This window comes from Mustelus asterias, chromosome 14 (assembly GCF_964213995.1).
Source record: "Mustelus asterias chromosome 14, sMusAst1.hap1.1, whole genome shotgun sequence".
Taxonomy (NCBI): Eukaryota; Metazoa; Chordata; class Chondrichthyes; order Carcharhiniformes; family Triakidae; genus Mustelus; species Mustelus asterias.
The window spans coordinates 90,560,321-90,582,060 of NC_135814.1; the positions used below are offsets into that span (position 1 = coordinate 90,560,321).

The following is a 21,740-nucleotide window of genomic DNA, read 5'->3' on the forward strand; positions in this document are numbered from 1 at the left end:
TTGTTGATCCTTAAGAGGCCCCACTCTCTCCCTAGTTACTCTTTTGCCCTTTATGTATTTGTAGAAGCTTTTTGGATTCTCCTTTGCCTTATCTGCCAAAACAATCTCGTGTCCCCTTTTTGCCCTCCTGATTTCTCTCTCAACTCTACTCCTCCACCCCCTATACTCTTCAAGGGATTCATTTGATCCCAGCTGCCTATGCATGTCATGTGCCTCCTTCTTCTTCTTGACCAGGGCCTCAATATCCTGAGTTCCCTACTTCTACCAGCCTTGCCCTTCACTAAGGGGAATGTGCTTACCCGAATCCTGGTTAACACACTTTTAAAAGCCTCCCACTTACCAGATGACCCTTTGCCTTCCCACAGACTTCCCCAATTAACTTTTGATGAAAGGCCTGCCCGATACCATCATAATTGGCCTTGCCCCAATTTAGAATTTTAACTTTTGGGCCAGACCTATCATTCTCCATTGCTAACTTAAAACTAATAGAATTATGGTCACTGGTCCCAAAGTGATCCGTCACTAACACTTCTGTCACCTGTCCTTCCTCATTTCCCAAGAGGTCAAGTTTTGCCCCCCCCTCTAGTCAGGCCATCCACATACTGAATGAGAAATTCCTCCTGAATACACAGTACATTTCTCTCCATCCAACTCTCTAATACTATGGCTGCCCCAGTCAATGTTGGGAAAGTTAAAATCCCCTACTATTACCACCCTATTTTTATTTTTATCTCCTTACATATTTGCTCCTCAATTTCTCAGACTATTTGGGGGCCTATAGTACAACCTTATCAAAGTGATTTCCCCCTTCTTATTTCTCAGTTCTACCCATATAGACTCAGTGCCCGAACCCTCGGATATACCCCTTCTCAGTACTGCCATGATGTTTTCCCTAATCAAAAGTGCAACTCCATTTCTCTCTTACCCCCAGTTCTAACTTTCCTATAGCATCTGTACCCTGGAACATTGAGCTGCCAGTCCTGTCCCTCCCGTAGCCATGTTTCAGTAATTGCTATAATATCCCAGTCCCACATACTCATCCTGAGTTCATCTTATATCTAAGAAATGTAGGCTGAATCGACTCAATCTCTCCTCATAGGACAATCTCCTTACCCCAGGAACCATCTTGGTGAATCTTCGTTGCACTCCTTCCAAAGGCAAATATATCCTTCCTTGGGTAAGACCAAAACTGTACACTGTACACAAGGTGTCATTTCACCAAGGGTCTGTATAATGGCAGTAAAACAACTTCATTATCTGCCAATCTCTTGGTAACAAATGTTAACATACCATTTGCTTTCCTAATTGCTTGTTATACCTGCATGATAACTGATTTGTGTACGAGGATACCCAGTTCTCTCTGAATATCATAATTTCCCAGCCTCTCACCATTCAAAACATTTGCTGCTTTTTCCCGATCCAATTGAGTAACTTCATGTGTCTCCAGGTTATACTTTGTATCATCAGAAAACTTTAGTATATTACATTCAATCCCCTCACCTAAGCCATGGTTATAAATTAGAAATTACAGAGGCACCAGCCTTGGTAATTTCTAATACCTTGCCCCACCAATGTCATTTCAATATTTAAGAACAGGGGTAGAACATCTCTGGAGAATTGATAAGCCGATCAGCTTCACGTCAATGGTAGAAAAAATAATATAATCCTTACTAAAAGGGCATTTGGAATAGTCAGAATGGTTCTATCACAGTTTGGTATGACACCTGCTCAGTCCAAGACCACAAAAAACTACAAAGGGTCACGAACGAAGCCCAGTCCATCACGCAAACCAGTCTCCCATCCATTGACTCGGTCTACACTTCTCGCTGCCTCGGAAAAGCAGCCAGCATAATCAAGGACCCCACACACCCTGGACATACTCTCTTCCACCTTCATCCGTCGGGAAAAATATAGTCTGAGGACATGTACCAACTGACTCGAGAACAGCTTCTTCCCTGCAGCCATCAGACTTTTGAATGGACCTCCTCGCACTAAGTTGATCTTTCTCTAAACCCTAGCTGTGACTGTAACACTACATTCTCACTCTCTCATTTCCTTCTCTATGAACAGTATGCTTTGTCAGTATAGCGTACAAGAAACAATACTTTTCACTGTATACTAATACATGTGACAATAATAAATCAAATCAAGTATATCCCTCCTTAAATAAGCAGACCAAAAGCAAGGAGATACAATGGTCCAAGTGGCTTATTTCTATGAAATTTGTATGCAGTACCCTCTGTGCAGTCTCACAAATGCCCTATACAACTGCAGCAAGACTTCCCTATTTTTATACTCTATCCCCCTTGCAATAAAGGCCAACATCCAATCTGCATACCCAAATACTTGCTGCATCTGCATGACTTATCTACGAGGACTCCTACAATCCCCATCCCCCTGTACCACAGCACTCCGTGGTATCTCCATTCAAGTAATATTCTGCTCTTCTATTCTATACATTAATTTTCCTACATCATACTCCATTTGCAGAATTTTTGCCCACTAGCGTAACTTATCTAAATTCCTTTGCAAACTCTGCATCCTCCCCAAAACTTTCTTTCCAACCTATCTTCAGCAAGTTTGACGACAACACACTTTGTCCCTTCATCTAAGCGATTAATATAGTACATAAACACTTTGAGGCCACAGCATTGGTTCCAATGGCACCCCATGAGTTATGGTGAGCCAATCTAAAGTGACTCGTTCATCCCCATTCTGTTTTTTCTTAGTTAGCCAATCCTCTAGCCATGTTAACATATTACTCCCTACAGCATGAGCTCGTGTCGTAATGTTTTATCTGACATCTTACTGAAAGCTTTTTAGAAATCCAAATATGCTGCATCTGGTTATGCTTTCTCGATTCTGCTGGTGACATCCTCAGAATTCAAATAAATTGTCAAACACCATTTCCCTTTCATAAGACTATGCTGATTCCTGTTGTTTGTATTATGATTTTCTAAATGTCCTGCTACTATTTCCTTAATAATGGATTCGAGCATTTCCCAGATGCTCGATGGTAAGAAAACTGGCCTTTAGTTTCCTGCTTTCTGAATCCCACCTTTTTTTTTGAACAGAGGTGTTACATTTGCAGTTTTCCAATCTACTGGGATCTTTCCAGAATCTGGGGAATTTTGGAAGAGTACAGCCAATGCATTTAGCACGTCCGCAGCGGTCCCTTTGAAGATCCTTGGATTCAGGCCATCATGTCCAGGGCACATGTCAGCCCTTTAGCCCCATTAATTTATGTTGTACCTTTTCACCATTTGCAGCAATTGTTTTAAATTTCTTGTTTCCTTTTGCTCCTTGATTTCCTACTATCCTTGGGATGCTTTGTGTGTCTTTTACTCAGAAGACGGATATTAAATACTTGCTCAAAATCTCTTCCATTTTCAGGGACTAATGCATAATTTGGTGACACTTTTCCTTTTTATATACTTGTAGAAGCTTTTCTGTCTGTTTCCTTTCTTGCCAGATTATTCTCACATTAATTTCTCCCTCTATTATATTTTTAATCATCTTTTGCAGGTTTGAAATATTTTCCACACATCTTCTGGCTTACCACTGATCTTCACAGCAAGTCTTTTCTTTCAATTGACAGCATCCTTTGTTCCTTAGTTAGCCATACACGGTGCATCCATATCTCAATGCAGTATACTGAACTATCTCCTTAATTGTCCGCCACTGTTTATCCACCATCTCAAAATTGTCTTCATACAAGTTTAAGGCACAAATTTCAAACAATGTGAAATTCTTCCATGTTATACTTTTACCTCGAGGATCTATTTCTGTGAGAGCCCTCTACAGCCCTAGCTGCATGGTTTGCCTGCTGGTACAAGCATAATTCAAGGGAAAGACCATCCCAACAGCGCAGCTCCCTCTCTCCCCAGTACTGGTGCCAATGATTCTTGAAATGAAGCTAATCTCTCCCACGTCAATCTCTGAACCACACATTGAACTCTCTGCTCTTATGTACCCTATTTAAATTTGCTCGTGGTTCAGCTCGTAATCTAAAGATTACCTTTGTGGTTCTAGTTTTTAAATTTAGCCACCCATTGTTCATACTTCCTCAGGAAAATCTCTTCCTTAGTCCTTATGTCATTGACATTCATCTGACCATGACAATTGATTCCTCTGTCCCCACTCCAAGGTCCTCTCCAGCTCTAAGGAGACCATCTTAAAGCTGGCATCAGGGAGGCAACATAACCATTGAAACGCCTAGTCGTGGCTGCAAAGAACAGTATCTTTCTTGACTAGACTGTCTTATACCACTACCACATTCCTTTTCACCCCCTCCACCCAAATGGCTTCTCATACCATGGCACCATGGACAGTTCGCTCATTCACACAGGCAGCAAGAACCTAGGGAAAAGGCTCCTCCAGCACTGTACCTGGGATCCCTTACTTGCCTAACTTAGTCACACCCACCTGTTCCTGACCACTAACCAGATCTAAATCATCACCCAGCCTAAGTAGTACGACTGCTTGCTGATCTTCAAGTAACTCTCTCCTCCCTGATGCCCTGCAATGTTTGAACTTGAGACTCCAGTTCAACAACAGAGTTGAAGTTCTTCAAGATGTATATTGTTGCTTCCCTAATCACTTAGGAAATTATACAAAAAGACACTAGCCAATTGAGTTGCTCCTTTTTTCTTTTGTACATTTCCTCAATTTCACATGTTGCTTTGCACAATACAGCCTTAAGATATACTTGAGAGGTCAGTACAATTGAGCAGAACTGGATAGAAGATGAAAAAGGAGACAGGATCAACAGGGACAAAGCATGATATTAAAAAACACCAGAGGACTTCCCTGATGTTTCCTGCTTCTGTTCACAAACCCATGATTCATGCTGGAAAGTGTGTGCGTGAATTGAGATTGCCAGTACTGCTTTCCTTATGCCATACACAAACAACACAATGGTCAATTTGACAAGCACCGAAGAGCCGCTGGTGCACTTGCAAATATGCCTCAATAAGAGACAGTCCTTTATGAGGCAAAAAAATTATTTTTACTGTTAGCCAACTTGTAAATAATATAAAAATAAAGCGTGTTGGAGAAACTCAGCAGGTCTGGCAGTAACTGCCGATACAGAAACAGAGTTTTTCAGAAGTGGAGAGGTAGAAATGTAAAAGCAAAGTACTGCTGATGTGGAGAAATCTGAAATAAAAACAGAAAATGCTGGAAGAACTCAGCAGGTGGAGAGAAACAGTTACCCTTTTGAATCCATGACTTCTAGAGGCAGAAATGTGTTGGATTTATAATGTTGTAAAAGGGAGTGGTCAGGTAGAACAGAAAGGAAGGTCAAGGGAAGTTAGAGGGCTAGAGAGATTAATTGATAAAGATGTCATGAAAAATGGCAAAGCGGGTTGTGGTAAAGAAACAAAGCATTGGTCCAGAGTAAGTGTTCGTGGCAGAAAGGACAGTTCTATGTGAAAGAAAAACATGGATATAGACTGACACTGCAAAAAAAAGGAATCAAAATGGACGGCACAGTGCACAATCTGAAGTCACTGAACTCAAAACTTGACTGTAGAAGGCTGTAAAGTGTATAATTGAAAGAGGTGCTGTTGTTCCTCACCTGTGGCTCTTTCTGGAAAACTGCAGCAAGCCAGGGATAGAAATGAGAGCAAGATGGTGAATTAAAATGACAAAACAACTGGAAAGTCAGGATCCGAGTTGTGGACTGAGTGGAGGTATTCCAGAAATCAAACACAAAGTTTCTATTTGGCCTAGCATCGAGGAAATCACATTGTGAGCAGTGAATACAGCATACTAAATTGAAATAAGGGCAAGTAAAGGATTGCTTTACCTGGAAGGAGTTTGGCACGTTGAACAGTGAGGGGACAAGAGCTAAAGGGGGCAGATGTTATATCTCCTGCAATTGCATGAGAAAGTACCATGTGAAGGTGGTGAGGTGTTAGAGTAGACCAGAGTGTCACAGAGGAAACAGTCCCTTCGGAATGCTGACAGAGGAGGAAGGAGAAGATGTGTTGGTGATGGCATCTCACTGGAGATAGCAGAAATGATGGAGATTGATTCTTTGAATCAGGAGGCTGATATGGTGGAAAGTGAGGACTTCGGGACGCCTATCTGGTCTGTGGAGGGAAGGCAAGGGGTGAGGAAGTCAGGAAATGAGTTGAATACAGTTGACAGCCAGTCACAAATAGAATAATTCTGAGCATACGACTTTTAATCTTTGACTTGTAGAGCTCCTTTGGCATTGCTGAAACCCTATTTATGCAGATAGCTCCAATTATAAATATAATTTATAATGGACACAAAAGTGTGATATCAACACAAAAAGTACAGTCCCCCCCGCCCCCCCCCCCCCAAAGTATGGATGACATTATTCAGGAGTTCAATGTACAGTCCTGGCGCTATCCATGACAAGCATAGAACCCATCCACTACCATACTCAAAAGTTTATAGCCCCCTTTCTTTGGAGGAGGCTGTGAAGCAACAGTTCAAATTAAATTACTTTTCTTCTGTCCACTCCCCATGTTACAAATTTTGTAAGATAGATTCAGAATTAGCAATATCAAGTAAATATAAGGATTGTAATTTATCAAAAAGCTGCAAACACACGACATTTCATTACTTTAGAAACATTAGATGGAAAGCATTTTTAAACTAAACTGACTTGAGACTCCAGGGATATATACTTAGGATGAGAAGTACACAATTATACACCAACATAATACACTTACCCCAGGTCTCGAAAGCTTCTCTCTTCAACAGCCATGTTGTAAACTCTCCAACAATGTTGCTGACACATCCAATATTGCATCTTCAAAAGCTGTAACTCTGCTTTTATAGCTCTCTGCTTCATACTATCACAGCAGACTGAAGGACTTCCATCTTCAGTGGCAGTGAGGTAAAGAGAACCCTGCTGCTGCAGTTCTGTGCTTTAAATATATTGCAAAAGAAGGCATTTAGAAGCATATCTCATGTCTTCAGGATGCCAGAGTTTTATAGTCAACTGATACACTTTTAAATGTTATTTCTGTTATTTTGTGGCATTTAAACCCATAATTTCCTGTCTCAGAAATCTAAATACCATCAACAGGGCCAGATTTCTTTTACTTCTGAATAGTTTTCCCTTTTTGCTTTCTACTTATTGGGGCCCTTTGCTTAATTTCATTCTTGCCCCCGCCATGGGACCCAAAGGCCAAGGACAAGAAAATACACAAATTGATCAATACTTCTTCACTTGTAAAAACATGCCTGTATGGATAATTGCCTTGTTGAAATCTAAGTTTACCTCTTTTTTTAAAGGAATTGGAGTCTCTGTCAGGATCTTGTGTAATGTTTTCATTTACAATGTAAAATTACAGGCTCGTAAACAAGTAAATACCTTGAGTCATGGAAACGTCAGTGGTTAACCATTTATGGGGGTACATTCCCAGATTCAGGAGAAGTCAAAAAGTCTCAATGAACCACAGGGGTTGAAAGAACTTGAACTGTATGGTGTACACCACTGAACTATACAGGCCTGAATGTCCCCAGTCCGAATCGCAATTAGACTGAGCTGACCTCAGGGAAGACGTCACTTGATAGACTGACTATTTGAAAAATGAGTGAAGTTTTTCAGCCAGTCACAGGTTAATTCCTCCTGCATTTGCTGCAGCCTGTGATTGACTGAATAGTTTCACCCATTACTCAAACAGCAGAGCAGACGGTCACCGAAAAGCCTGGAATGTCAATTTGACACTCAGACCTCACATTCTTTGCCGATATCTTCGATTGGGTTCAGAATTTTGTTTGGTTCCGAGAATTAACAAGAGGGAATGTTTTGAATTGGCAGTGTAGCACTCCCTCAGTATTCCATAGAAGTCTTAGCCTAGACTTTGTGCACAACCTCGACTCAGGAGTGAGAATGCCATATTACTGATCCACGGCTGGCACCTACTGCCAACCATGGCCAGATATTGACTTAATATTTTTGCAATAATGGACAATAGAATTTGAACTGATGTGTTGACCCTGAAACTAGTGATCACAACTTCAAAACGAACTACATTGTTCTATTCGCTCCAGAAAGGGCTAGGGTCACTGGAAGAGAAGCATGTGTTATTGCAGTATATCAAGCTGTATAGGTTGCTAGTGAATAAGGACCAGCTATTATATAATTAGTAAGATGATGGTGCTCTACATCTGAACTTGTGTTAATGTGGGGAATAGTGTCACGGGGTTCTAGTGAGAGCAATGTCATTGAAATGTTGCAATCTGCTCCTAGGTATTGACATTTTCTCAATATTTGTGCATCAGTCAAAACATCTCTCATTGCATCAGAGTAAGCTGCCAACGCATTTGTTAAACTTATTGGTTTTCTATCCTTTGCTGGCTGCAAGGTCTCTGCACCTTTTTTGCTTACATAACTTATTTTTCTCCGATGTTCCTTAATTTATGAGAGCTGGATTAAATGACACTACTTACAGTCTGTCCTGCTGTTATTTTGATTCTTTGCTCATGCAAATTTATATAAAATCTTGAGCCCAGGTCTAAATGGACACATTAGAACTAACATAGTACTCCTTTCTTTTGAGACCTCAGGAACAGCGGTTTCACCCTTGCCCTCACAAAGTCCGTGTGCATCGCAGCTTGGAAGAAATTTCAAATTTAAAGTTTCAGGGGATGCTTTCATGTCACCTTGATACCTACTCTCAAAGTGGGGGGAACCAACCATGCAGAGAGCTCTTTCAGGCAGAACCAGACAGATGAGTCCATAGGGACAAGCAGGAAAGCACTGTTTGCTCACTCGAAAATGAGATGTGTATTGTCTCCAGACAAGACAGCCAGTGAAACTCTGCAGGTCCAGGCAACTGTGGGGGTTACAGATAGTGTGATATGAACCCAATACCCAACACATCTTTTTAGCCTGTCTTGATGCGCTCTCCACTCACGTTGTTTTGTTTCTTAAAGACTTGATTAGCTGTCAGTATTCGCATTCCAACCATTATTCATGTAAATTGAGTTTGTGTCTTTATATGCCCTGTTTGTGAACAGAATTCCCACTCACCTGAAGAAGGGGCTTGGAGCTCCAAAAGCTTGTGTGGCTTTTGCCACCAAATAAACCTGTTGGACTTTAACCTGGTGTTGTTAAACTTCTTACTGTCTTTTGCATGGAGGCAGCGAAGCACTTGCATACTGGAGCCATGACAATGGACAGAATATGGACACACTCCTCCAGCCTTTGGTCTAGTATGCACACAACCTCTGGCAACTCAGACCTCAGCTGGCACAGCATCCACCGTCAGTGATGTGCCACTAGGTTGTGACCCCGAGCCTAATCTAGAACTAGGACCTGAAGTGAGTGGGTCTGAGCTGCTGAAAGGTGCAGTGAATGCCATGACAATGCTTCCTCAGAATTCTAAGGCATCCTCCTCAGAGGTGGGTTTGGAACTGGCGATGATTCGGGTTGCAGTCCTCCCGTTTCTTGCTTTTAACTGGATTAGGGAAAAGGAAGATTTAGTGGCTATGCAGATTCGTAAATTAAAGGCATCTCACTGTCAATGCATGCAACCGACAACTGCATACTGGGAACTTCTGGATAATTGTGATCAAAGGCAAACACATCTACAGTAAGTGCTTGCGGCTTGAGGAGCTTTGGCTGAGTCATTGAGCTGGTAACTGAACTGCGAACACTGCAACACATCAGGGACAGAGAAAATTAGCTGGACCCTTTGTTTCAGGCGGCAGTCACACCCCTTAGGAAAGGGTCTTCTGGTTTGGAAAGTGGTCAGAGGGCAAGGTGACTGCAGCTGAGGGGACCCATAGGACAGGAGTGTCAGCTCCCGCAGTTGTCCAAAAAGTTTGAGATTCGATGACAGTGGGGGCAGCAGGGTGGATCAGCTGACTGACCATGGCACTGTGGTACAGGAAGCATTTCAAGTGTGGGGGTAAAAACACAAGAATGTAGTGGCAGTAGACGGCAGTATAGTGTGGGGGATCAACACTGTTCTCTGCAGCAAAGAGCTAGATTCCAGATAATTGTGTTGCCTGCCCATGCCAGGGTTTGGGACATCTGTTCTAGGCAGAAGTGGAACTTGCAGTGGGAGGGGATGGATCCAGTGTGTGAGATCCATGTAGGTACCAACAACATAGAGAGAAAGAGGTTCTGCATATACAGATTAAGGAGCTAGGCACACAATTAAAGGACAGAACCTCCAAGGTTATGACTTCTGGATTACTACCCGAGCTGTTTGCAAATTGGTATAGGGCACATAAAATTAGAGATGAGTACATGGCTCAAACACTAGAGAGAGAAGCGGATTGTGATGCACTGGCGTTACTACTGGGGAAAATGGGGGCTGTACCTTTGGGATGGCCTACATCTGAACTATGGGGGAAAAACAGTATTCTTGCAAATGCTTACTTTGGGAAATAGAGGGCTTTAAACTAAATGAGGTGCGAGTCAGATGGTTCTGCAGACGGGATACGTAGGCTTGGTTGACGAAGGAAGGGCCGTGGATGTTGTCTATATGGACTTTAGTAAAGCGTTTGACAAAGTCCCTCATGGTAGGCTAGTGAAAAAGGTTGGATCTCATGGGATAAAGGGGGAGGTGGCTAGATGGGTGGAGAACTGGCTTGGTCATAGAAGACAGAGGGTGGTAGTGGAAGGGTCTTTTTCCGGCTGGAGGCCTGTGACTAGTGGTGTACCGCAGGGCTCTGTATTGGGACCTCTGCTGTTTGTGATTTATATAAATGATCTGGAAGAAGGTGTAACTGGGGTGATCAGTAAGTTTGCGGACGACACAAAACTGGCAGGACTTGCAGATAGTGAGGAACATTGTCAGAGGCTACAGAAGGATATAGATAGGCTGGAAATTTGGGCAAGGAAATGGCAGATGGAGTTCAATCCTGATAAATGCGAAGTGATGCATTTTGGTGGGAATAATGTAGGGAGGAGCTACACGATAAATGGAAGAACCATAAAGGGTGTAGAGACGCAGAGGGACCTGGGTGTGCAAGTCCACAGATCTTTGAAGGTGACGTCACAGGTGGAGAAGGTGGTGAAGAAGGCGGTGAAGAAGGCATATGGCATGCTTGCCTTTATAGGACAGGGCATAGAGTATAAAAGTTGGGGTCTGATGTTGCAGATGTATAGAACGTTGGTTCGGCCGCATTTGGAATACTGCGTCCAGTTCTGGTCGCCACACTACCAGAAGGACGTGGAGGCTTTGGAGAGAGTACAGAGGAGGTTTACCAGGATGTTGCCTGATATGGAGGGGCTTGGTTATGAGGAGAGAGTGGGGAAACTGGGGTTGTTCTCCTTGGAAAGACGGAGGATGAGGGGAGACTTAGTAGAGGTGTATAAAATTATGAAAGGCATAGAGTGAACGGTGGGAAGCTTTTCCCCGGGTCGGTGGTGACGTTCACGAGGGGTCATAGGTTCAAGGTGAAGGGGGGGAGGTTTAACACAGATATCAGAAGGACATATTTTACACAGAGGGTCGTGGGGGCCTGGAATGGGTTGCCGGGCAAGGTGGTGGAGGCGGACACACTGGGAACGTTTAAGACTTATCTGGACAGCTATATGAACGGAGTGGGAATGGAGGGATACAAAAGTGTGGTCTCGTTTGGACCAGGGAGCGGCGCGGGCTAATTGTTCTTTGTTTCTCGTTTCAAGGCTTCATTCTATGATCATCTTGCTGGTGCCAGTACAGAGCGAGACTGCGGATAGTTGGGAACCTGTCTCGGGGGCAGGGAATTCATATGGTGTTCGTGGAAGTGGAAATGAATAGGGTTGGGAAGCATTTTCCGATCAGGGCCAGTGTGATCTCCTGGACTCGTTTCGATCGCCTCAGGGGGTCGGAGAGGAATTTCCCAGATTTTTTTCCCCCATATTGGCCCTGGGGTTTTCACTCTGGGTTTTCGCCTCTCCCTGGAGATCACATGGTCTGGAATGGGGGGGTGGGGGTGAGTTAATAGGTTGTGATGAACAAAGCATCGTAGCTGTGAGGGACAGCTCGGTGGATAGGATATTAGTATGTAGATAGGCTGGAAAATTGGGCGGGGATCCTGGATTCAGGATTCAATCCTGGACCGGGGAGCGGCGCGGGCTTGGAGGGCCGAAGGGCCTGTTCCTGTGCTGTATTGTTCTTTGTTCTTAAAAGATATCACAGCTTTGCAAAGCAGCTATTTAGGTAATGAAGCCAGAATGTGACAGAAAGGGACCCAGGGTCCGAAAGCAAGGGACAGAGTGCACAAACATAAAAAAGGAGCAAAAAAAAAAGGTCAAAAGGGGAGAAAATGGTAAAAAGTACTAAATTAATGGTTCTTTACTTAAATGCACATAGTATTCAGCGCAAATGAATGAATTAATAGCACACTGAGGTTAATGGGTATGATCTTGCAGATACTAAAGGGTCATGGTTACAAGGAAATCAAAACTGGGAACTAAATATTCATGGGCATGTGACTCTCCGTAAGACAGACAGGAAGGAAAGGGTGATGGGGTAGCTTTGTTAGTACCCGATGGAATAGGCAGGAAAGCAAGAAATGATCTTGGATTGAAAGATGTAGAATCCACATGGGCGGACAGAAAAAACAACAAGGGGAAGACGACACTGGTGGAAGTAGTCTATAGGCCCCCTAACAGTAGCTTTGCGCACAAACAGAGAGAGAGAACACAATCTGAGTGAGACATAGCCAGAGCGAATGTGGGTCGGGAATTTGGAACATAGCGGGAATTTAGTGCAGAGGGGAAAAGAGGTGCGTTTTGCTTATTTTTCTTTGGCTTTCTAACTTATTAAACCTCAGAGGTCTCGTGCCCATCTGCAGCAGTAGAGACTACAACGGAGAAAGGTGACTGGTGCACAGTTACTAAGTTAGTAAGTTTGGGGATGACACAAAGGATGGTGGATTTGCAGATTGTGATGACTGTCAGAGGATACAACAGGATATAGATCGGTTGGAGACTTGGGCAGAGAGATTGCAGATGGAGTTTAATCCAGACAAATATGAGGTAATGCATTTTGGAAGGTCTAATAAAGATAGGAAACATACAGTAAATGGTAGAACCCTTAAGGGTTTTGATAGGCAGAAGGATCTGGGTGTACAGGTACATAGGTCACTGAAAGTGGCAACGCAGGTGGAGAAGGTAGTCAAGGAGGCATACAGCATGCTTGCCTTCATCAGCTGGGGCATGGAGTTTAAAAATTGGCAAGGCATGTTGCAGCTTTATAGAAGCTTAGTTCAGCTGCACTTGGAGTATAATGTTCAATTCTGGTCGCCACACTACCAGAAGGATGTGGAGGCTTTGGAGAGGGTACAGAAAAGATTTACCAGGATGTTGCCTGGTATGGAGGCCATTAGCTAGGAGAAGAGGTCAGAGGAAGTTGGAACGACGAAGGTTGAGGGGGTGACCTGATAGAAGTCTACAAGATTATGAGAGGCATGGACAGAGTGGATAGTCAGAAGCTTTTTCCCAGGGTGGAAGAGTCAATTACTAGGGGGCATAAGTTTAAGGTGCGAGGGGCAAGGTTTAAAGGAGATGTACGAGGCAAGTTTTTTTTTTTTTACACAGAGGGTGGTGGGTGCCTGGAACTCGCTGCCGACGGAGGTAGTGGAAGCAGATAGTGACTTTTAAGGGGTGTCTGCATAAATACACGAATAGGATGGGAATAGAGGGATATGGTCCCCGGAAGGGTAGGGGGTTTTAGTTCAGTCGGGCAGCATGGTTGATGCAGGCTTGCAGGATCTGTGTTCCTGAGCTGTAATTTTCTTTGTTCTTTGGTGCGTAGTGGGCAAGATCAGCTAAGTACTTACTCCTTTTACCATTTATAGTTTGCAAGGTTTTTTTGTGGTTTATAGTTTGCAAGGGCTATATTCTGTAGTAACAAGGACCAAAGAAGAAGGGTCCGAGAGTAACTGATATTATTTGATATTAAGCATCTTCCAAAAGATTTAATTTAAAGGGGTAAGTCATGGCAGGACAACTCAAAGTCATGGTGTGCTCCTCGTGTTCCATGTGAGAAGCTGGGAACTTTTCCAGTGCCTTGGATCAGCATGTATGCAGGCAGCATCTCCAGCTGCAGCCCATGGAAGCCCAGATTTCAGAGAAGGAGGGGTAGCTGGTGACACTGTGGATTATCCGTGAGGCACAGTGTATCATGGATAGCAAGTATAAAGAGATGGCCACATTGTAGGCTACGATTCCCCAGGCGGAGTGATCTGGGGTATGGAAGGATTTTTTTTTTAAATCAGGAGGGGTTGAGTATGTTGGGCCTGTACTCATTGGAGTTTAGAAAATTAAGAGATGACCTTGTTCAGATACATATGATTCTCAGGGGGCTTGACAGGATAATGCCAAGAGGTTCCTTCAACTTGTGGGAGAGTCTAGGACCATAGGACATAATCTTAGAGTAGGGAATCACCCATTAAGACAGACAAGAAGGAATTTATTCTCTCAGTGGGTAGTGAATCGGTGCAATTCTTTACTGCAGAGGCTGGGAAATTATGTTTAAGGCCGAGATGGGCAAGAATTATAATTAGTGAACGAATCAAGGGTAATGGGGATAAGGCAGGAAAGAGGAGTTGAGGATTATCAGATCAGTCATGCTCTCAATGAAAGGCAGAGCCGGCGCACAGGGCTGACTGGTCTACTTCCACCCCTACATCTTATGGCATCTTCACTGACTTTCTGGGGAATTCCAGTCTTGCTTTCAGCACAGGTAGGTTGCTGTTTCTTCCAGCCATTTCAATGGCCTGCTTCGCATAGTGGGTGAGGATTTGGATCTCAGCCATTTCCCCTCTGCTCTTTTCTCACGCTCGTTATGGACATTCTTATTCTGCAGAAAGGCAGGTAGATAGATTGCGATCCCAATGGTTGCATGTTCGATTCAGGAGCATGCATGCCTATGGCAGCTGATGAGCTCTCCCCATCAAGGTGATTAAGAAGCCATTTGTCCTGTAACTGATGAGATTGAGAGCATAACATAGATGGCACACATTCAGTGATGTCCCATCAGCTGGTTGTGTGTGACATCCCTGTGCATGCTAGCCCATTTAAGTTTATTTATTAGTGTCACAAGTAGGCTTACATTAACACTGCAAAGAAGTTACTGTGAAAATCCCCTACTCGCCACACTTCAGCACCTGTTTGGGTACACTAAGGGAGAATTTAGCATGGCCAATGCACCTCACCAGCACATCTTTCAGACTGTGGGAGGAAACCGGAGCACTCGGAAGAAACCCACGCAGACACGGGGAGAAAGTGCAGACTGCGCACAATGACCCAAGCCGGAAATCGAGCCAGAGTCCTGGCGCTGTGAGGCAGCAGTGCTAACCACTTACACTGACTGTTGCTTTTATGAGTGCGTCAGGTTACAGTGAGTAGACGGTGCACTAACCCTCTTGGAAAGCAGTAGGTCATACATTCTCTTCTAGCACTGCTGGCTGGTTCAATCTCGGGTCTCATGTGCGCTAACCACCCCTGTGACCTCTTCCCAGGCAGCCATGGTCAGACAGAAGCGCCCCCTGCTGCCATCCCTGGGAAATAGCACTTCCCACCTTTCCAGGACTGTCTGGAGAGGTCTCCAGGGAGGTATTGCTGAACTGTGGGGCTGCAGATTGCTATCTTAATGTGGACATCTTTATTGAATGCACAATCAGAAGCTCCTGGCCTGGAGCGTGTGAATGACTTTAATTATGGTACATGGACTTTCAGCCCCACAAAATAACAGGGGGGCGGATGTTGGCAGCGACTTCCTGCCTGCCCCTGGCACGAGATTTGCTGTGCTTTGCATGGATGTATAAGTAATGAGCTGAATAGCACAGATTGCCCATGCTCAACTGTAATACCTCTACCATGGGAATCACTCTCACTTTGCAGTTAATCGTAGTTGGAAGAAGTTTATTTAAATTAATCAATTACCTTAATGTATACTTTGCTTCTTTTATATACTAACTTGTATGCTGAATACATTTAACAGAGAGCAATCAAGCAACAGTCAGATAGCGTCATACTCAATAAGTCATACTGTAAAATATCCCAGGCACCACCATCCCACTGGCAATGTACGCCCACCAGAAATGCCGGCACAGTGGTATACATTCAGGAGGGAGCTGCCCCAGAAGTCCTTAACATTGTCTCTGGACCCCATGAAGTCTCATCAGATCAATCATGGGCAAGGAAAGCTCTGGCTATTATAACCAACCACCACCACCCCCTCCCTTCTCCCTGGCTTCATTTGATACTGAGTCCATGTTGAACACGTATTGGAAGAAGCACCGACTGTGGCAGTATGCACCATATGCAAGATGCAGTGTAGCAATTCATCAACAGTACTTTCCAAACTCATGACCTCTCCCAAATCGAATGACATGGGTATGGGTGAGAATAACATTAACCACAAGTTCCCCTCCAAACCACGCACCATCCTGACCTAGAACAATACTGCCGTTTCTTTGTTGTTGATGTGTTAAAAATCCTGAACTCCCTTTCTAACAGCATTGAGAGTTGTGCCACATGGATTGCAGCAGTTCAGTTCATGCCAAAGCTCACCACCTTCTCAATGGAAGGTATGGGCAACAAATGCTGGCCTAGCCCGCAACACTCAACCCATTAAAAAAATCAAAAAGAACTTCCAATTTTTTATTACAAATTACCACTCCCTTTTGTACCATGAAATCGGGAATTAATCTGTCCTGCTCTCCAACCTATCACAGACTTAGCCTTTGTTCTCGCCCTCCTTCATTTCTTTCCTCAGTTCTGAAGAAAGGTCCTTAAACGGAAACATTGGGCGGGTTTCCTGTTGAATTCACCCCTTGCCAACAGGAAACCCACAATGGGTGCCATCAGTGGGACCAGAGGATCCCGCCAGTGTGACCGGCCAGAAAATTCTGACTATTAGTTCTGCTCTAGTGTTAGCTGCATAAGATTAGTGGAAAAGGTATAGATGCTGCAGAATTCTAAAATATATCAAGAGTGAACATTTTTAGCCAGTGGGCTGCAAGTTCAACAAAAGAAAGGGAATGAAAACAGAAAATGCTGGAAAATCTCAGCAGCTCTGGCAGCATCTGTGGAGAGAGAAACAGTATTAACATTCCAAGTCTATATGTCTCTTCAGAGAAAGGAAATTCTGGACTTAGCTGCAGAGAATACATTTTGGCAGGTGGAAAGAATGTCAGTGGAGAGCATTTTGATGTTAGTGTTAATAATTCAGTTAGATTCAACATTGTTATGGAAAGATCAAAATCAGTGAAGGGTCAAATATATCAGTTATTTGATAAATAGTTTGGCAAAAGTGGAAACAGTTAAGTGAGGGTAAATCAGTGTCAGAGCAGTGAGGCATTCTAGAAGGAGCTAATGAGGGTTCAGAATAAAAACTTTCTGCAAAGCAAACGGGTGGATGGAACTCCCAAATCTAACTTTCTTGGATGTAAAGGAATGTAAAGGAATAGGTTAGATAACGCAAAAATAAAGCTCATCTCATATGACAGGAGCTAAATACTATGGATAACCTGGATGAGTACAGGAATGTAAAGGGAGGACATCAACAAATATTGGCAAGTATCATCAAGAAAAACCTCAAATGTTTCATAAAGATAGAGAAAAAGACTGGGGTCTATTAAGAGACCTCAAAGGTAATCTGTCTGTAGAGAAGGAAGACATGGCATGATTTCCAATTAATACTTTGGACCTGTCTTTGCTAAAAAAGGGAAGGCAGACAATGCAATAAACATAGTGGCAAAAGAAATATTATTAGGTTAACAACTTTTAAAAAAATTCTTTTTTTCATGGATATGGGCGTCACTGGCAAGATCAGCATTTGTTGATAGGCCATTTCAGAGGGCGGTTAAGTATCAAACACATTGCCGTGGATCTTGAGTCAAATGAAGACCAGACCAGGAAACAATGGCAGATTTTCATCTCTAAAAGACATTAGTGAACTAGATGGGCATTTACAATAAACTTATTCACAACAAGGGATGGCCAATAAGTGCTGGCCTAGTCCCTGAAGTATAGGTATACCCACAGTGATATTAGGGAGGGAATTTCAGGATTTTGACCCAGAAACAATGAAGGAACAGTGTTATATTTCCAAGTCAGGATGGTGAGTGGCTTGGAGGGAAACTTCCTGCTGGTGGCATTCCCAGGTACCTGCCATCCTTGTCCTTCTAGATGGCAGTGAATGTGGAAGGTGATTTTCATGGTCACCATTACCGAGACTTTCAATTCCAGATTTTCTTTTAAATTGAATTTAAGTTCTACGAGCTGCCCACATGCAAATTGAACCAGTTCAACTCGGCAATATACTTGCCAAGCTATATCCAAATTAATTCTTCAGGAAATTTTGGCATCAATGGAAAAAGTTGAAGTTACTCAACGAAAGATTTCCAGGGTCAAGACACTGTTCCAGCAAATTTTGGTCCATTTGTTGGAATACATTGCCAGAGCAATAAATCTAGAGTTTTAATGCAGCTATATGATGCACTAATCAGAATTTATTGGAATACTGTATACAGCTGATCAAAAGAGGATGCAGGGGAACAAAACTGATGCAAAGGATTGGAGAATCTGAAGCTCTATGGATGGAAAGGGTAAAAAGAGAAACAAAAAAAAGCATTAAATGGAGGTTGAAACAAGAGGATATTTGGAAGCATTTGCAACAGCTTAGATCTCAAAATGTTTTGGTCAATTCATGTGAAACAGGTAGAACGGTTTACCAAGGATGCAAAATCAAAGGCGTTGGGCAAGTTCAAGATGCCACTGAATCATGGGCTGGAGGAGCTGAAGTACTATTGAGAAAAGCTGGATTAGCGAATCAGCCTTTTCTAATCTTTGAAATTTTTATTCATGTTATTTGAGAAGATGTAAAAAGAATGCAAAGAATAAATTTTCCATTTAAAATGTTATTCTTTTTGCTTAAAAATGGATGTTTTCAATCAACCTAAGAATATCTAACATTTGTTTCTTTGTAATTTGCAACATTTGTTACTTTGCTACATTATCATCAGGCATTTTGGAGTCAAATAAATGACAAAACCTTTTTTTAAAAACATTCAAATACCTCAAGCCTAATGTTCACCTAAAGTACCAGTGTGACATTTCTATTTTCCATACTTCCATCATAGCGAAACTGATTAACATGCCAAATCATGTGGAAGGCGCACCAATTGGGAAACTGGCAAATGATCAAGTTCATTTTGTTTACAACTCAGAACTAGGACCAAAGAAATGTTTCACCTCATTCATCACTGGGTTTGAATGCAGATTCCCTGAACTAAATAGGCAATGTCCTCAAGCTTATATATCATCCAAAGCTCTCTAAGGACACTGGATGAAATATTCTTCTCAATGTAAATGCAAACTGCAACTCACCTTGATTCAAGGCATTACAGTATGAGTAACACTTCCAGTCTTAACACATTGTCTATAGATTAGGTGAAGTGGGAAATAAGATGGGATGGTCTACGAGACTGAATAGTATTAACACAAATATTTCCATTATTCAGTATGTTCAATTTGCTCAGTGGTTGTTCCTTTGAACTTCAAACCATGCTATCAGCTGAAGTGCACTTAAATTTGGCTCCATTTATAGATTTCTAAATACATTTAGCAATACCTTTTATACTTTTTCTTCAGCTCTTCAAGTTCATCAAGAACTTTCCTTAATTTGGTTTTGCATTGGCTAGTAACCAATTCCTGCATTGAACAAATGAAAGGCGTAGTTAATTACCTTAGTGAGAATTCTTCAAATATTGGGCTACTGCAATGACAAGTGACAGGCGTTGCTTAACATAGGTAAAAACAAATGGTGAGCTTGAGGAAAGAGAATAAGTAATGGGAATACAAACTGAATAATGAAATACTATTGACACAACACAAGGCGAGAATCTGGGGTGCTTGCGGAAAGCCTACTGAATTTACGGCAAAGTGTGTGACAGAAGTTAGAATAGCAAAATGGAGTGTGCCGGTAAGGGAATTGTGCAAGGGATAGAATGTAGTCCTGAGGTAAAGGTGTGCTTGTATAACCCCATTTTCTGGTCCCATCTGAAGCACCATATATTGCTAGCTAGAACTAGAGGGGAGCATCTTACCTTTAGAAGGTTACAATGGCAGGTAACAAACTGATAGCTCAGGTCCCTAATCTCAATAACGTGGAGAGACAAATAAAGCTAAGAAAGATTACACCACAGAAGGACAGGTTCGAGGAATCTCATGGAGGGCTGCAGATAAATTGAATCCTTTTTTTGACATAATCAGGCAAACTGGAGAGAGGCACGTAACTCTGAGCAGTCAATTCTGTTTGGATTCGAAGCAGAATATTTAACAAGATGTAAGTTAAGAGATGAAAACAAAAAATGCTGGAAAATCTCAGCAAGTCTGACAGCATCCGTGAAGAGAGCCAACGCTGAGTCCAGGTGACCTTTCATCAGAGCTGAAGACTTGTCATCCAGGCTCTATAGATGCTGTCAGACCTCCTGAGATTTTCCAGCATTTTCTGTTTATGTTTCAGATTCCAGCATCCGCAGTATTGCTTTAATGTAAGGTAAGATATTTCTATCCCTCAAGATAGTGGGGATATGGAATAGATTTGTAGAAAAAAGTTAATATTGCACAGGGCAATGCCTTAAAAAGACAAAGTCTGGTTAGAATGGGACTGACTGTTATGAGAATAACAGGGCATGAGAGATGCTGCAGTACTCAGAGCTTGGAAATACGCTATGGAAGTCAATGGCTCAAGTTTAAAAAACTTCGGAAAAGGCCAAACTGATGTCACGTTCTTGTAAAAAATCAATCGGAACTGGTAGGCTGCATTTTACCAGAGGGAAATGTTGGAGAGATACTTGGGTCAGTGGCAGAGAGACTGGTGACAGGACTCCCTCAGCAGATCTACAAGGAAGAGTCATAGGACCAGCAGCTCACCATGAGGCATTATGGGTAAAGGCACATAAATGGCGTTTGGACAAGTTGCTCAAACAGGCTACAAAAGGGGTGGGAAGATTGGGGGTGGGGGTGGGAAGAGAAGATCTACATCAATGAATTCAGTGGAGAAATGGCTTCATCACAAAGAGGAGTCACTCCATGGTACGGTGATGCCTCCCTGGTGGTGCTCCTGCAGGCAGTAATCCAGATAATCCTGTTTTCAGCACACCAGGAAGAGAAGGCCAACAAGCCTAATGAAGAAGGCACAGCTGGAGCTGTAAGAGATAGTAGCCAAGTGGTCATTGTAAGAACCTAGATCCAGATCAACACGAGATTTAATGATCTGAAGAAGTCTAGAAGGTCAAGTGTCATTTAGAATTGCAAGCTGCAATCTCAGCATAATGAAAAGAGATCCATGAAGCACGAGGCCAGGTGGCAGTCCCACACATGGGACAAAACTAGGCACCAACATCCACACTGTGGTGCCCAGTTCAAGTGCACCTGAACTTCACACATGATGGGTGGACACTGCATCTAAATGTTTGAATGGTCATACCATTAGAAATAGGAGTAGAACCAGGCTAATTGGCCCATTGAGTCTATTGTACCATTCAGGGAGAACATGGCTGATCTGATTGTGGCCTTCATTCAACTGTCCAGCCTGTCCTCCATAGCTTCTGACTTCCTTGTATGTCAAAAATCTGTCTAATTCAGCTGCGAAAATATTCATACTCAGCTTCCACTGATCTCTAAGATAATGAATTCCTCAGATTAATGATCCTCAGAAGAAATTCCTCATCTGTTTTAAATGGGATACGCTTATTTTTAAACATTGAATCTTGATTTCCCAGTGTGTGCAAACATC

The 21,740-nt window shown here is 42.8% G+C and overlaps 1 protein-coding gene across 1 annotated transcript in view; it reads right to left on the minus strand.

Annotated features, from left to right (window-relative positions):
* Positions 1 to 21,740, minus strand: part of rbm44 (RNA binding motif protein 44) — a 98,033-nt gene that overhangs the window by 60,179 nt on the left and 16,114 nt on the right. The window contains exon 4 of the mRNA XM_078227728.1: positions 19,572 to 19,651. Within this exon, the coding sequence (XP_078083854.1) occupies positions 19,572 to 19,651 (80 nt within the window). The remainder of the gene's footprint in view (positions 1 to 19,571; positions 19,652 to 21,740) is intronic.